We start from the raw sequence: 15,326 nt of genomic DNA on the forward strand, positions 1-15,326 counted from the left end.
TGAGCCCTGCCAGGGATGGGGCAGCCACAGCTTCTCTGGATGCATCTTCCCAACATGAACCAGACCTCATGCTGGACACAGGTCTTAGTCTTGGCACTCTACGTGTTGTGACCTCGTGGCATCTTCTTGCTCAAAACTTGCTGAAATCACCCCAAAAATCTGGCTATTGAACTTCCTGCCCCTCCAGGTGCCTTTTCCATGTTTGTCCAAGCGGTGTGCTCATATAGGGTGTCTCTTGGAGCTGGTTGGTCGCTGTTGGTGTTGTGGCCTTCTCCCATGAAGGTTCTGTAGGCTCAGGTGTAGCCAGCTGCAACGTGTCAATGAAAATGGGCCAAAAAAGGGCTTTTCTGGTGGTCATCATCTCTGCCCATGTTGGCTCTGACCATGAGAGGAGCGAGAGCGATGCTCAAGGCATGAGGAAAGGCTTCACTTGGGCAAGACCATGGCAGGGACAAAGCTATGGGATGTTTGGGATCTGTGCAAGCCCATCTAGAGCCATTCTTCACCAAAAAGCATGGCTTAAGGGAGAACATGGTGTTTGCAGGGTGTGAAGTGAAGAGAGCATGGTCATCCTCTGCCCCATAACTGATAAACGACCCCGAGCTTGATGGGGTTTGATGAAAGGAGGTCCTGAGTGCAGAGCCCAGGCTGGTGGGACCAAGATCCCACCTCTATGGATGGATCTCCATCCATCCTAGAGCAAAGGAGACTTTGCTAAGGGCACGTGGGCGTTGTGGTCACTGTTGGTAACTCCCTGTCCACTCTTCCTGTGTTGCAGCTCGTCACCCTCTGGAGTGTTTGAGAAGGAATACGACATCTATCGGGATTACAGTGCGGAAGGTCAACTCCTTCACTACAGGTAGTCAGGGTTGGGTGAGGTGGGATGTGGGACAAGCCATGGTTGATGTGCGGAAATGGGGCAGTGACACCGATGTCTTTGTGCTCTGCTGATCCTCCACATCCCCTTCCCATCGTGTGCTGATGTTTTGTAGCTTTAGCACAACCCTTAAATAAACCCTAAGGTGTCTTTTGATGGTTCTTTGGAGCAGGAACCCTCCATCCTCTATGTGGTGGTCTTCTTTTGAGTGCATCCTACCCATGACCACAAACTGGAGCAGGACAAGAGGAGCACACAGGGATGTCAACCTGGTCGACCTCGTAGTCTGTGGGTGTTCAATAGGCTCCACCATTAGGACAGGACTTTTAGGGATGGTCCAAAACGTTCCATCACATCTACGGCAACCAGTTTCTAGGCTCTTTCCCACAGGCTTTGCATTGCCTAGAAGCAGGTTCATGGGGGTATGGATTTCATCCATCACTGCAGCAAGCCCAAGTGGTTCAATGCACTGTCTCCATAGGGCAGCTCCATGCCTAAAGGGGCTGCAGGAAACCTGGAGAGGGGCTTGGGATGAGGGATGCAGGGATGGGATGAGGAGAAACGGCTCCAGCTGGAAGAGGCAGGAATTAGATGGGATCTTGGGATGAAGTTCTTCATCATGAGGGTGGTGGGACACTGGAAGGGGTTGGAAGGAGAAGCTGTGGCTGCCCCATCCCTGGCAGTGCTCAAGGCCAGGTTGGACACAGGGGCTTGGAGCACCCTGCTCCAGTGGAAGGAGTCTCTGCCTGTGTCAGGCCTTGTGGATGGGCTTTAAGGTCCCTTCCAACCCAAACCAAGCTGAGTCCATGTTTCTCTGCTCATCAACCCCAAGTGCAGCTTTGGGGTGCAGCTGCCTGGGTCCCCAGCAGCACCTTCAGGAGCAGGTGAGGATTTCTCCTCTCCTTGGTGCTCTGGGACCACAACTGCTGAGATCTCCCGATGGAATGAAGATTAAGGGTGTCGTTAAGAGGATGAACTCTTGCTCCATCTGTCTCGGAGGCATTTGCCTCCAAATCCCATGAAGACAGGCAATCAGCATGAACCTTTTTAACCCTTTCCTCTTCATTCCTTCTGCTTGGTGGTCCCTGGAGCCTGGTTCCTTGCTGGCCTCGTTTTTCCTCCTATGGCTCTGGTGGGAAGGTTGAACTCTGCTGATCCATGCCTGTTTGTGGGATGAATCCCACCTTTCCTGTCGTTATCCTGCATTGGTGTTGGCCAGTCAATGGGTGAAGGGTCCAAAGCTGCTGGAGATGCACTTTAGGACCTCTGAATGTCTCCTCTCCCAGGACACAGCTCCTGAGAGCCTCTTAGATCCATGTTCCCAATGGGGTGGAGGTCCTGGACTGCATAGACTCATCATAGACTCATAGAACAGTGAGGGATGGACCGGACCTTAGGATCATCCAGTTCCAACCCCCTGCCATGCAGGTGCTCAGGGCTCTGTGGCCACCAGTTTGATGGCAGAGCTTCCTGATGGAGGGAACTGCAGTGTTGGACATGGAGCAGCAAAGCATTAACAACCTTCTGTGCTTCTGCTCCCTGGGAAACGGGAGGTTCCTGGGATCATGGAACCAATGGGGTTGGGAAAAGCCCTTTAGGATCATCAAATCCAACCATTCCCAGCACTGCCAAGGCCACCACTGACCCATGGCACTGAGGCCTCGTCTCCACGCTGTGTGAACACTTGCAGGGACGGTGCCTGCAGCCCTGCCCTGGGCAGCCTGTTCCAATGCCTGAGCACCCTCTGGGGCAGGAATTGTTCCTCAGCTCCATCTAAACCTGCCCTGGTGCAGCTTGAGGCCGGTTCCTCTTGTCCCATCCCTTGTTCCTTGGGAGCAGAGCCCAGCCCCTCCTGGCTCCATCCTCCTCTCAGGCACTTGTAGGGAGCCATCAGGTCCCCCCTGAGCCTTGTCTTCTCCATCTGAACCCCCCAGGTCCCTCAGCCCTTCCCCATCACCCCTGTGCTCCAGGCCCTGCACCAGCTCCATTGCCCCAAAGGAGCTGGGGCTGAGCAGGGGCTGCAGCGCTGCAGCTCCCATGGGATGGGTTTGCTCCTGGAGCCCCCCTGCACTGCCAGGGCTGGAGCATGGATGTAGGGATGGAGCGAGGCAGGAGCTGCGGCAGCATCAGCATGGGGAGACCTGAGAGCAGCTCCAGTGCTAGGAGGGGCTGCAGGGAGCATGGAGAGGGGCTTGGGATGAAGGATGCAGGGACAGGACAAGGGTCCTGTCAGGGCAAAGATGTCCCTGCCCATGGCAGGGGTTGGAGCTGGGTGAGCCTTGAGGTCCCTTCCAACCCACCCCATTCCAGGATTCCATGATCCAACCTCACACCCAGTTGATGTGAAATCCACTTGGGCATGATGAGCTCAAACCCACCCTTGTAGGAGCTTGTTGTGCCGATGGAGAGAGACCAAGCAACCGTGTCCCCTGCTGGGCTGCTCGTTGGGGACGTGGCCCTCCTGGTCCCATTGTGCTCCACAGCTCATTCATTCCAACAGTCAAGGCTGCTCCATGCTCCGTGTTCCCTCCTCCCTCTGAAGAAGAGGAGGGTCTCATCCTGTTCATCCATTGGGCAACGCAATGGTTACTTGGAGAGAGGTGGGAGGGCCAAGACCAAGCTCCCAACCTCTGCATTGATCCCAGTGATGCTAAACTGGTTTCTGTGGTCAAATTCCTGTCCGAGCAATGATCTGGATGGGGAAGGAGAGAGCTGAGCCGGAGGGAACGGGCTGCCTTGGGAGCTCGCTTTGATCCCACCTCTGAGATGGGGACACCAGCCCTGGCTGCCTCCTGGGGAGCTGCCTCAGCTTCCCCCATGCATCTGTGCCCATCCGTGCTGCGTCTGACACCGACACCGGGATGGGCTGTGCTGGGCATCTGCCAGCTTGGCACACCCGGAGCTTGTGCTTCCTCTTTGGGGTTCCTGAGGAGCCTTGTTCCTTGAGACCTTCATGATCCAAACCAAGGGGAGACCTGAGAGCAGCTCCAATGCCTAAAGGGGCTGCAGGGGACATGGAGAGGGGCTTGGGACAAGGGCCTGTAGGGACAGGCCAAGGGGAATGGCTTGAACCTGCCCGAGGGGAGACTGAGCTGAGCTCTTAGGCAGAAGCTCTTCCCTGTGAGGGTGCTGAGGCGCTGGCACAGGGTGCCCAGAGAAGCTGTGGCTGCCCCATCCCTGGCAGTGCTCAAGGACACAGGGGCTTGGAGCACCCTGCTCCAGTGGGAGGGGTCCCTGTACATTGAACTGGAGGAGCTTTAAGTTCCCTCCCAACCCAAACCAGTCTGGGATACTGGGATTCACCGATGAGGTACATGGGAAGGGTGAGAGGGGATGCACAGCTACAGCGCTGTGGTCATTTGCAAGGCCTTTGCTTGAGGCTGCTCCCTTGGAGATGCTGAGAGGTGTCCGTGCCTTAAGAGCTCAGATTTGCTTGGGGGGTGAATGAGGGTGCTCTGGGTGACCTCCAGGGCTCTGCTCCACCTGAAATAGCATAAAACCAGGGGAATACAGCGCTGGGTTATAATCTTGTTCTGCAAGCTTTCCATCTCCCATCTGGGGTAAGCTGCTCCAGCGGAAGGTGTTGGGGTTGGAGCTGGATGAGCTTTAAGGTCCCTCCCAACCCGTTCCATGATCCTATGATGAGAACACGACACAAAGCAAGCCCAAGGCTGCTCCCTGCTGTGCCAGGCTGGTTTTACACCAGCTCTGGATAACCAGGATCACCCAGCCCAAGCCACGGCTCAGCTCTCTCCTTCCCCATTCAGATCATTGCTCGGACAGGAATTTGACCACAGAAACCAGTTTAGCATCACTGGGGTCAATGCAGAGGTTGGGAGCTTGGTCTTGACCATCCCACCTCTCTCCAAATAACCATTGCGTTGCCCAAACAACGCAGATTCCATCTCAACCACGCTGGTTCCAGTAGGAATTGGGTTGGACCAGTTTGAAGGTTTCATATGAAATGAAATCCTAGAAGAACATGGGATTTCCAGGCTTGCAGATGAAGATGGGAACAGAGATTGCAAGTGTCGGTGTCCCTGCCCATGGCAGGGGGTTGGACCTGGGTGATCTTAAGGTGCTTTCCAACCCAAACCCTTCCATGGTTGATTCTGGAAGGGTTGGACATGTCATGGTGAGGTTGTGGCCACCACTGGTGACCCCTAATCTCATACAAGCTGTGAGAAATCAGTGTTTGAGCATGAACTTAACATTTTAGGGACAATTTAAGCTCTGGGGTATTTATATTTGCTTAAAGCCTGTGATTTTCTGCATACAAATCGTGGGGACCATCAGTATTTGGAGAAGAGCAGTGAAGTCTTAGGGATGGTGGGGTTTAATCTGTCTTCATCCCCCTAATTTAGTCATAAATTGTTCCTAATTCGTAAAATTCATACTTTTATTACAAAGTTGAGTTTTCTGCTGGGTTTTGCAGGATAATAAATCCCGAATGGTCCTCCTAAGGGCAGTTTCCTAGATGGAAAATTGAGGAGGGATCATCCCAGGCTTCAGTCTGAAGCTTGAACATCTTGCTGCGGAGGCTCTTCCCATGTTCCCACTTTTCCCTATGCTATCTGGGGGAAGATACTGGTGTTGCTGGAGTGGCCTCAGGCACCGCGCCAGGCACATGGAGGTTTTCCTGCTGTCGGGATCGCTGATCCCCATTTTCACAGCGGGATGAGGTTTTCCTGCTGTCGGGATCGCTGATCCCCAGTTTCACAGCGGGATGAGGTTTTCCTGCTGTCGGGATCGCTGATCCCCAGTTTCACAGCGGGATGAGGTTTTCCTGCTGTCGGGATCGCTGATCCCCATTTTCACAGCGGGATGCTGATGGGAACGGTGGCCTCCCATTGCCGGCTGTGGCAGTGGTACCCAGATGGGAGGAAACGGGGCTGGGCTGCATCCTTCATCCTCATCCCTCATCCTTCATCCTTCATCCCTCATCGCATCCCCGGGGGATCACAGTCAGTCCCGTTTATCACCGGATGAGGGGATCTTAAAGCCATTAAAGCTTGGGAATGTGAGGAAAAGCCACAGGGAGGAGATGCTGCACCCGGCTTCCGCAGCCAGGAGAGGAAGGTGAGGAAGAGCAAGGGCATGGGGATGGTGGGAGCAGCCTGGGAATGGCACAAGGACCTGGTGGCATTGCTGGGGGGTGATGGGGTGCTCAGGAATCCCAGGCTTTTCCAGTGGCTGCGAGCCCTGATGCATTCCCAAGCCTTGGAAACCAATCTACTTGGATTAATCATTCAGACCTGGGGTTTATCCCCTAGTCCTGCCCTGATTTAATCAAAGAATCATAGAATCCTGGGATGGTTTGGGTTGGAAAGGACCTTAAGCTCATCCCGTTCCAACCCCTTGCCATGGACAGGGACACCTTCCACTCCTATAGCTGCCAATGGATGATGTTAAAGGTGGTGTGGTAGGAATCATGAATGTTGAAAATACGCCTCTAGTTTTGGTTGTTATAACTGGTTTTGGGTAAATCGAGCTCTGGGTGCTCCTGCTGCCAACATGGACGTGGGGCAGGGGGAGGATTGCTTGTGTCCTGCAGCAAAAGGAGCTGGAAGCAAAGGACAAGGGAGATGGGGAACGTGCACGGAGCACAGCAGCTCCTCTGATCTCTGCCATTGACATTCCGAAGGCTGGATAAGGTTGTAGAGGGGATGTTTGGGCAAGAAGGGAGACTTCAGAGCACAAATCACACGAGTGCTTGGGGAAAACCCCTCCCTTAGATAAACGACATGTTTCAATCCATGGAAATGGGGAAAACTGGGGCAAGAAATGGATTTTGGCTGCTGGAAGATGAAGAGGGATCTGGGAAGCAGCTTGTCATGGGAAGGTGCATGGAGACCTAAGTGAAACCTTGCCCAGCAAAGGGCACCCGGTGCCAAGCCAGCGAGGGCAGAAATACATGGAATTCCTGGAGCATTCCCTGTGCCAGGAGGATTCAAGCCTCAGCAGGGCTCCTCCTCCTCTCCACCAGCATCATCTTTCATTTACTGGAGGGACTGAGCTGCTCGGGGCCACCTAAAAATGCAATTCCCACTATTCCTCTTGCAGGGATAGAATGCGATTTAGATGCTTCCCAGTGTTTTCCAGGTTTATTCCTTCATATTGTGATGGAAAGCTCTACCTTGGGTGCAGGATTTGATGGGGAGCGCTGCTTCACATGGGTCTTTATTCCTCTTTCCTGTTGCCTGATGCAGGTGCTGCCTGAAACATGAATGTGAGCTGCAAATCCAGGGGTTAAGAGGTGCTGCCACCTGGTTTGGGTGAAAAACCTGGATTTAGGGTGGATTCGTGGCCCTATGGGGGTGGTGGAAGTGTTGAAGCATGAGGGGGTCGGAACTGGATGATCTTTAGGTCCTTTCCAACCCAAGCTATTCGATGAGCATCACTTGGTGCTCAGCTCTTAGTGCTTTGTGGTACCTGGGTTTTTTAGCTTGGGAGCTGTTGGGGTGGGAAGAGGGCATCAGAGCAAGCAGCTCTTCCTTATGGAGCTGCTGTGGACGTGCAGCTCCCTCCCTTCCTCCCTGGTGCTCCTTTTGCAGGCTGAAAACCCATGGGTGATGGGAGCAGGACAGGGTGAAGGTGCTTGCAAGAAGAGCAGTCATTGGGAAAGACTGAGGTGGGCTGATGCCAACCTCATGGAGTTTAACCATGCCAAGCGCAAGGTCCTACACCTGGGTTGGAGCAATCCCAGGCACAGCTACAGGCTGGGCAGAGAAGAGATTCAGAGCAGCCCAAGGAGAAGGACTTGGGGGTGCTGCTCGATGAGAAAATGAACATGAGCCGGCTTCAGTGTGCGCTTGCAGCCCAGAAAGCAACCGTATCCTGGGCTGCATCAAAAGGAGCGTGACCAGCAGGTCGAAGGAGGAGATCCTGCCCCTCTACTCTGCTCTCGTGAGACCTCACCTGGAGTATTGTGTGCAGTTCTGGTGTCCTCAACATAAAAAGGACATGGAACTGTTGGAACAAGTCCAGAGGAGGCCACGAGGATGATCAGGGGCTGGAGCACCTCCTGTATGGAGCCAGGCTGAGAAAGTTGGGGCTGTTCAGCCTGGAGAAGAGAAGCTGCGTGGAGACCTCAGAGCAGCTTCCAGTGTCTGAAGGGGGCCTATAGGGATGCTGGGGAGGGACTCTTCATTAGGGACTGTAGTGATAGGACAAGGGGTAATGGGTTCAAACTGAAACAGGGGAAGTTTAGATTGGATATAAGGAGGAAATTCTTTCCTGTGAGGGTGCTGAGGCACTGGAATGGGTTGCCCAGGGAGGTTGTGAATGCTCCATCCCTGGCAGTGTTCAAGGCCAGGTTGGACAGAGCCTTGGGTGAGATGGTTTAGTGTGAGGTGTCCCTGCCCATGGCAGAGGGTTGGAAGTGGATGCTCTGAAGGTCCTTTCCAACCCTAGCTATTCTATGACTCTGTGATTCTAAGACAATGTCGTGGCTGCAAAAGCCTTCTCCATCCATAAAGTCATGGAATGGGTTGTGCTGAAGGGACCTTAAAGCTTCTCCAGCTCCAACCCCTGCCACGGGCAGGGACCCCTTCCACTAGAGCAGGGTGCTCCAAGCCCCTGTGTCCAACCTGGCCTTGAGCACTGCCAGGGATGGGGCACCCACAGCTTCTCTGGGCACCCTGTACCAGCGCCTCAGCTCCCTGATACAAGTCCCCATCCGTCCTGGTGGCTTCTCAGCCGTGGTCCTAGCTGGGGATGTGATCCGGAGGGAAGGTGCTGAGGATGTGCTGGCCGGGCTGCAGTTACCACAGGTAGGAACCGTGGTGAGAAGAAATGAGTGTCCTTTGTGGTGGGATGAAGGGAGAGACCTCGGTTGATGGCCAAGGTGATCCAGTGCTGGTGGGTTCATAATCCCTTCTCATCTGGACTCAGCACCTCGGCGTTGGTGGGAAATGAGCCCATTAATTGAGGGAGATGAAATTGGTCCTTGGTGCTGTCCATAACAGGTCTATGTTGTCCCCTCACTCATCATTTTAGCCTGTTGACCCTGGGAGGTGAATCCAAGTGTTTCTTGGTGGTCCTGACCTAGCAAGGCTTTCCTCATCACCTTGCCCTGGTACTTTGGTCCATCGAGGACATGCTCCTACCGTTGTAGATGGAGTCTTGGTCTGGAAGGGCTCAAGTGACCGGTTGAGATCCATCAACCAGTGTGGAGGGACCCAAACTCATGCAGGTCTTCAACAACAAGGAGCTGGGAGGAGGCTCAGGTCCTCAGGAGCTCAAAGGCTGCTCTGGAAAGGGAAGGAAGGAAGGAATTGTTCTTTACATCCCCTGGAGCAAGGATAAAGGCGTGGGCAATGAGGTGGTGGAGCCTCATGCAGAGAGACATTTATCTGAGCCTCTCTGGGGGCAGAACCTGGTATTCGGATTCACCCCCCGTTGTCTGAAGGGCAGAAAGGATGAGTTGGTGCGGAAACATAACTGGGAATGAGAGAGGAATGAACTGGGAGAGCAGATGGTGCCACTGGTACCTTCTGTGCCAGCAGGGACTGGGTGAGAACACCAAGCTCTGCAGCAAAGCATCTCTGATCCCTCCATAAAACCACCTCCGCTCTTCCTCCCAAGTGTGCCCGGCCCGGGTGGCATCTCCCAAGGACTTGAAACATGGATTGAGCAGATGAGCTTTAAGGTCCTTTCCAACCCAAACCATTCCATGATTCCATGACACCCCTGTGAAGGTCAGGGTTCGGTTTTCAAGCTCCCCTTGAGCTGTTTGGCATCCCCATAGGAGCCAAACCACAGGTTGAGGTTCACCTCCTGCCCTGTCCCCCCACCATGGACTCCCTCCATGCAAAGTCTTCCAGCTTCCTTCTAAACCATGTTGGGATCCAGCTCCAAGGATCCTGGGATCCTGGAACCAGGGGTGATGTTAATCCAGGCAGGGAAGTGGATGGAGGGGTTGAGCTGGGTTAACCCTGGGTGCTGCGTGGAATGGAAAGCAAGGATAGATGGGAGAGATGGGCTGTGTATAGGTGACTTCTCCTTCTCACCTTGGGATGGAAGATCCCAGCAAGAGGCTGGTCCAAGATGGGGACCATGGTGGGGTCTATCCCCACTCCCAGCAAGGACTGAGCACCCAAGCATCCATGAGACAGCCCCAAACCTATGTTTGACCCAACACTTGTCCCCAGTATGTGGCCATGGTCGCTCCTCCATTACCGTTTGGCTCCAAGAGCTCCAAGACATGAGCAGAGGATCAGTTTGGGGTTGTCACCCAGAGATGTTCTCCAAGGGGTGTCATGGCTGTATGGGGTTTGGCTTTCCAGCCTGTGCATCCTCTGTGTACCCTGGGGGTGTTAAGGTCTATGGAAGCTGGTGCCACTGCATTTGGGATGGTGGCAATGCCATGGTCCCCATCACCAACATGCTGCTCACCTGATGGAAGAGTCTTTGGGTGCCTCAGCAGGTCCATCCTTTGGGGTTTGGGTGTCCCAGGGCAGCAGTACAGTGGTGTCTATCACCTGTGGACCTTCATTCCATCATGGACATGCTCTTCACCTTATGAGAGTCTTGGGGTGCTTTGCCATGTCCATCCTCAGGTATTTGGGTTGTCCCAGAGCAGTAGTCTGATGGTGTCTATCACCTAGGGGCATGAGGGACCTTCAGTCCATCATGGACATGCTCTTCTCCTGATGGAAGAGTCTTTGGGTGCCTCAGCAAGTCCATCCTTTAGGTCTTAGGTTGTCCCAGAGCAGCAGTACAATGGTGTCTATCACTTGTGGACCTTCACTCCACCATGGACATGCTCTTCTCCTGATGGAAGAGTCTTTGGGTGCCTGGGCAGGCCCATCCTCTAGGTTTTGGGTTGTTCCTAGGCAACAGTATGATGGTGTCTATCACCTATGGCCATGAGGGACCTTCAGTCCATCATGGACATACTCTTCACCTTATGGAAGAGTCTTGGGGTGCTTGGGCATGTTCATCTTTTGGGTCTTGATTTGTCCTAGGGTAGCAGTATATCAGTGTCTATTACCTGTGGACACAAGGGACCTTCATGCCATCATGGACACGTTGTTCATCAGATGGAAGAGTCTTGGCATACTTGGACATGTCCATCCTTTGGCTTTTGAGGTGTTTCAGGGCAGCAGTACAGTGGTGTCTCCACTTATGGACCTTCATTCTATCATGGATGTGCTCTTCACCTGATGGAGAAGTCTTGGAGTGCTTTGGCATGTCCATCTTCTGGGGTTTCAGTAGTCCTAGGGCAGTAGTATAATGGTGCCTATCACCTATGGGCTAGAGGGCCTTCATTCCAGCGTGGATGTGCTCTTCACCTGATGGAAGAGTCTTGGCATACTTGGACATGTCCAACCTTTGGGTTTTGGGTGTCCCAGGGCAGCAGTATAGTGGTGTCTATCACTTGTGGACCTTTATTCCATCATGGATGTGCTCTTCACCTGATGGAGAAGTCTTGGAGTGCTTTGGCATGTCCATCTTCTGGGGTTTGGGTAGTCCTAGGGCAGTAGTAAAATGGTGCCTATCACCTATGGGCGAGGGACCTTCATTCCAGCGTGGATGTGCTCTTCACCTGATGGAAGAGTCTTGGCATACTTGGACATGTCCATCCTTTGGGTCTTAGGGGTCTCAGGGCATGTACGATGGTGTCTGTCACTTGTGGACCTTCATTCCACCATGGTTGTGCTCTTCTGATGGAAGAGTCTTGGGTGCTTGGGCACGTCCACCCTTTGGCTCTTGAGGTGTCCCAGGGCATCAGTACGATGGTGTCTATCACCTGTGGACCTTCATTCCACCATGGTTGTGTTCTTCTCCTGATGGTAGAGTCTTGGGTGCTTGGGTACGTCCATCCTTTGGCTCTTGAGGTGTCCCAGGGCATCAGTACGATGGTGTCTATCACCTGTGGACCTTCATTCCACCATGGTTGTGTTCTTCTCCTGATGGTAGAGTCTTGGGTGCTTGGGCACGTCCACCCTTTGGCTCTTGAGGTGTCCCAGGGCATCAGTACGATGGTGTCTATCACCTGTGGACCTTCATTCCACCATTGTTGTGTGCTTCTCCTGATGGTAGAGTCTTGGGTGCTTGGGCACGTCCATCCTTTGGCTCTTGAGGTGTCCCAGGGCATCAGTACGATGGTGTCTATCACTTGCGGACCTTCATTCACTGCAGTTTCTCCCCCCAGGACATCCTCCTTGCGATGGAACGCCGGCACCAAGGAGCGGATGCTGATCAAGGTGACGGACCGCGAGCCCAGCTTCCTCATGCACCAAGGCAACGGCTTCGGCCCCGAGAACCCAGCGGGGACCCGCTCGCGGCGCCCGTCCGGCGGCCAACAGTCCCCCAACCTGCAGACCTTCACCCCCGACGCCGACAGCTCCGTCTTCTTCCCCGAGAGGAAGCAGTCGCCCTTCCTGAAGAGGGCCGAGCACGTGGGGAGCTGCTCCCCACTGCTGGGCCGAGGGGACTCCTTCTGCTCCCCGCTCCAAGCCCAGCACCGCAAGCACTCCAGTGAGTCTCAACCTTCCTCCCCCCGCTACGCCTACGAGCCCCCTCTCTACGAGGAGCCCCCCATGGAATACCAAGCCCCCATCTACGACGAGCCCCCCGTGGACATGCAGTACGAAGCCAGTGGGAGCTACAAAGCCGGCTCGCCGCAGAAGTCGCCCATCAGGAAACCTCACCCCTTCCTTCAGTCGCCCAAGCAAGGCTCCAACTCGCCCTACCAGCAGTTGGTGCTCACCAAACAGAAGTGTCCCGACCGGTTCATGAGCTTGGAGTACAGCCCTGCTGGCAAGGAGTACGTCAGGCAATTGGTCTACGTGGAGCAATCGGGCTCCAGCCCCAAGATGAAGACGGGGTTGAGGCACAAATACTCCCCCAACCCCATCGGTGGCTCCTACTCGTTGCAGCACAGCCCTTGCTTGGTCAGGGACCAACGTTTGGAGATCAAATCAGGTGACTACAGCAGCATGGAAGGACCTGAGTTCTGCCCTGGCCCAACCAGTGGCCAGGTAGCACAGGGTGAGGACTCCATGTCATGGTCCAGCCAACAGGACACCATGTCCTCCACCGGTTACTCGCCCTCCACCAGGAAGAGGAAGAGCCGAAAGCCTTCCCTATCCCATGATCCCAACACCTCCTCCACGGATGGATCAGGGGACAGGGATGTGCTGGGGGAGCAGATGCTGGCTGAGGAACGAGCCACCCCCGGGCCCAACAGGTCACCATTGAACCGCACCGAGACCAAGGCAGTGGAGGCCGAGGTGGCACGAGGCTTCCCAGAGCCCTTCCTGGCACAGGCCCGCCTGGCTTGGGAAGCCCAACAAGCCCATTACCACATGAAGCAACGGAGCAGTTGGGACTCCCAGAAGGATGGTTCTGGCTATGAGAGTGATGGAGCCCTCCCTCTGCCCATGCCGGGTCCGGTGGTGAGAGCCTTCAGCGAGGACGAGGCCTTGGCGCAGCAGGAGAACAAGCACTGGAAGAGGAACACCTTTGAGAAGCTGGGCTTCCCCCAGATCCTGCTGGAGAAGAGCGTCTCCGTGCAGACCAACCTGGCTTCACCCGAGCCCTACCTGCATCCATCTCAGGTAATGTCCTTGGGGACATCCTCAGCGTTCATGGTGGGCCCCGTGCCACCAACCCTTGTGTGGCATCTCCTTGGGTTCCTCAGGAGCTGCTTCTCCTCCCATAGTCAGGGACCCAAGCACTCATCCGGCTCCCAAGGGAGCTGGAAGCACCCATTGCTGGGTGAGCTGGGACCCACACGTGGCTCATGTGCTTTGTAGTTACTCATCTCGTGTTCCATGGCACAGCACCATTGGATGGTAACGGTGCCTACTTCCTTTACCAACCCCATGGTGGCTCATCCAGAGCATCCTCCAAGAGCTCTGGATTCTGGGGACACCCAAAATGCCACCTCTGGTCCCTATCCAACTGGAGGAGACCCATAAGTAGGGATGTCCCTTCTGCAGACCCACTGGCGATGGCCATGGCATTGAGAACATCAGCTCCTTTCTGCTCTCTCTACCTGCTTCCGTCTTCAGAGAGGTCCTCTGCTAGAAATGGGTCTTGGCTCCTCAGGTTGTGCCCAACCACAGTGGTTTGAGGCGCTGGAGCAGCACCACTGCCCCTTGGCTTTCACGTTGAGCAGGAACAGGCAGCACCACTTCTGATTTGGGATCCTGACCCACTGACCCACCGACCCACCACTGCATCTCCAGCCATGCCAGTGGTGGTTGAACCCATCACCAGACCCACCAGTAACTGCAAGTTTCCAGGAGGTTTTCCCAGTAGGGACTCAAAGTAATTGAGGAGCTTCATCACCCTGGTGCAGGTTGTCCCATCTGATCATGGCAGCAACCCCATGGAGGTCCCACCTTGGTCTCCTCCATGGTACATTGGGATTGATGGCACTGCCAGCCTGGCTGCCAGATTGGATTTCTCATAGAAACTGGTCCTTATCAAGCTGGACCTTCAGAGTTGGTCCTTAGAAAGCTGATCCCTCAAAGAAGTTGGTTCTTGGCAAGGTGGTCCCTCAAAGTTGGTCCTTCAATGAAGTTGGTCTGTAGGAAGCTGGTACCTCAAAGTTGTCCTTAGCAAGCTGGTCCTGCAAAGAAGTTGGTTCTTGGCCAATGGGTCCCTCAAAGTTGGTCTTTAACAGGCTGGTCCCTCAAAGTTGGTCCTTAGTAACTTGGTCCCTCAAAGAATTAGGTTCTTGGCAAGGTGATCCCTCAAAGTTGGTCCTTAGTAACTTGGTCCCTCAAAGAAGTTGGTCCTTGGCAAGCTGGTCCCACAGAGTTGGTCCTTGGTAACTTGATCCTTCAATGAAGTTGGTTCTTGGCAAGGTGGTCCCTCAAAGTTGGTCCTTCAATGAAGTTGGTCTGTAGGAAGCTGGTTCCTCAAAGTTCTCCTTAGCAAGCTGGTCCTTCAAAGAAGTTGGTTCTTGGCCAGTGGGTCCCTCAAAGTTGGTCTTTAACAGGCTGGTCCCTCAAAGTTGGTCCTTAGTAACTTGGTCCCTCAAAGAAGTTGGTTCTTGGCAAGGTGGTCCCTCAAAGTTGGTCCTTAGTAACTTGGTCCCTCAAAGAAGTTGGTCCTTGGCAAGCTGGTCCCACAGAGTTGGTCCTTGGTAACTTGATCCTTCAATGAAGTTGGTTCTTGGCAAGGTGGTCCCTCAAAGTTGGTCCTTCAATGAAGTTGGTCTGTAGGAAGCTGGTTCCTCAAAGTTCTCCTTAGCAAGCTGGTCCTTCAAAGAAGTTGGTTCTTGGCCAGTGGGTCCCTCAAAGTTGGTCTTTAACAGGCTGGTCCCTCAAAGTTGGTCCTTAGTAACTTGGTCCCTCAAAGAAGTTGGTTCTTGGCAAGGTGGTCCCTCAAAGTTGGTCCTTAGTAACTTGGTCCCTCAAAGAAGTTGGTCCTTGGCAAGCTGGTCCCACAGAGTTGGTCCTTGGTAACTTGATCCTTCAATGAAGTTGGT

General features: G+C 54.2%; 1 protein-coding gene across 3 annotated transcripts in view; it reads left to right on the top strand.

Annotated features, from left to right (window-relative positions):
* ARHGAP39 (Rho GTPase activating protein 39) overlaps nucleotides 1-15,326 on the top strand; it is a 118,701-nt gene that overhangs the window by 85,707 nt on the left and 17,668 nt on the right. For 2 of the 3 annotated variants that reach the window (XM_061344268.1, XM_061344270.1), the window contains exons 3-4: nucleotides 779-859; nucleotides 12,036-13,443. In XM_061344268.1, coding sequence (XP_061200252.1) covers nucleotides 779-859; nucleotides 12,036-13,443 — 1,489 coding nt within the window. The remainder of the gene's footprint in view (nucleotides 1-778; nucleotides 860-12,035; nucleotides 13,444-15,326) is intronic. The other variant, XM_061344269.1, reaches the window with a different exon arrangement.

The sequence above is a fragment of the Neopsephotus bourkii genome, unplaced genomic scaffold, assembly GCF_033783945.1.
Source record: "Neopsephotus bourkii isolate Nb327-2 ecotype Australia unplaced genomic scaffold, CSIRO-AGI_Nbou_v1 NB_198, whole genome shotgun sequence".
In the NCBI taxonomy this organism is placed as follows: Eukaryota; Metazoa; Chordata; class Aves; order Psittaciformes; family Psittacidae; genus Neopsephotus; species Neopsephotus bourkii.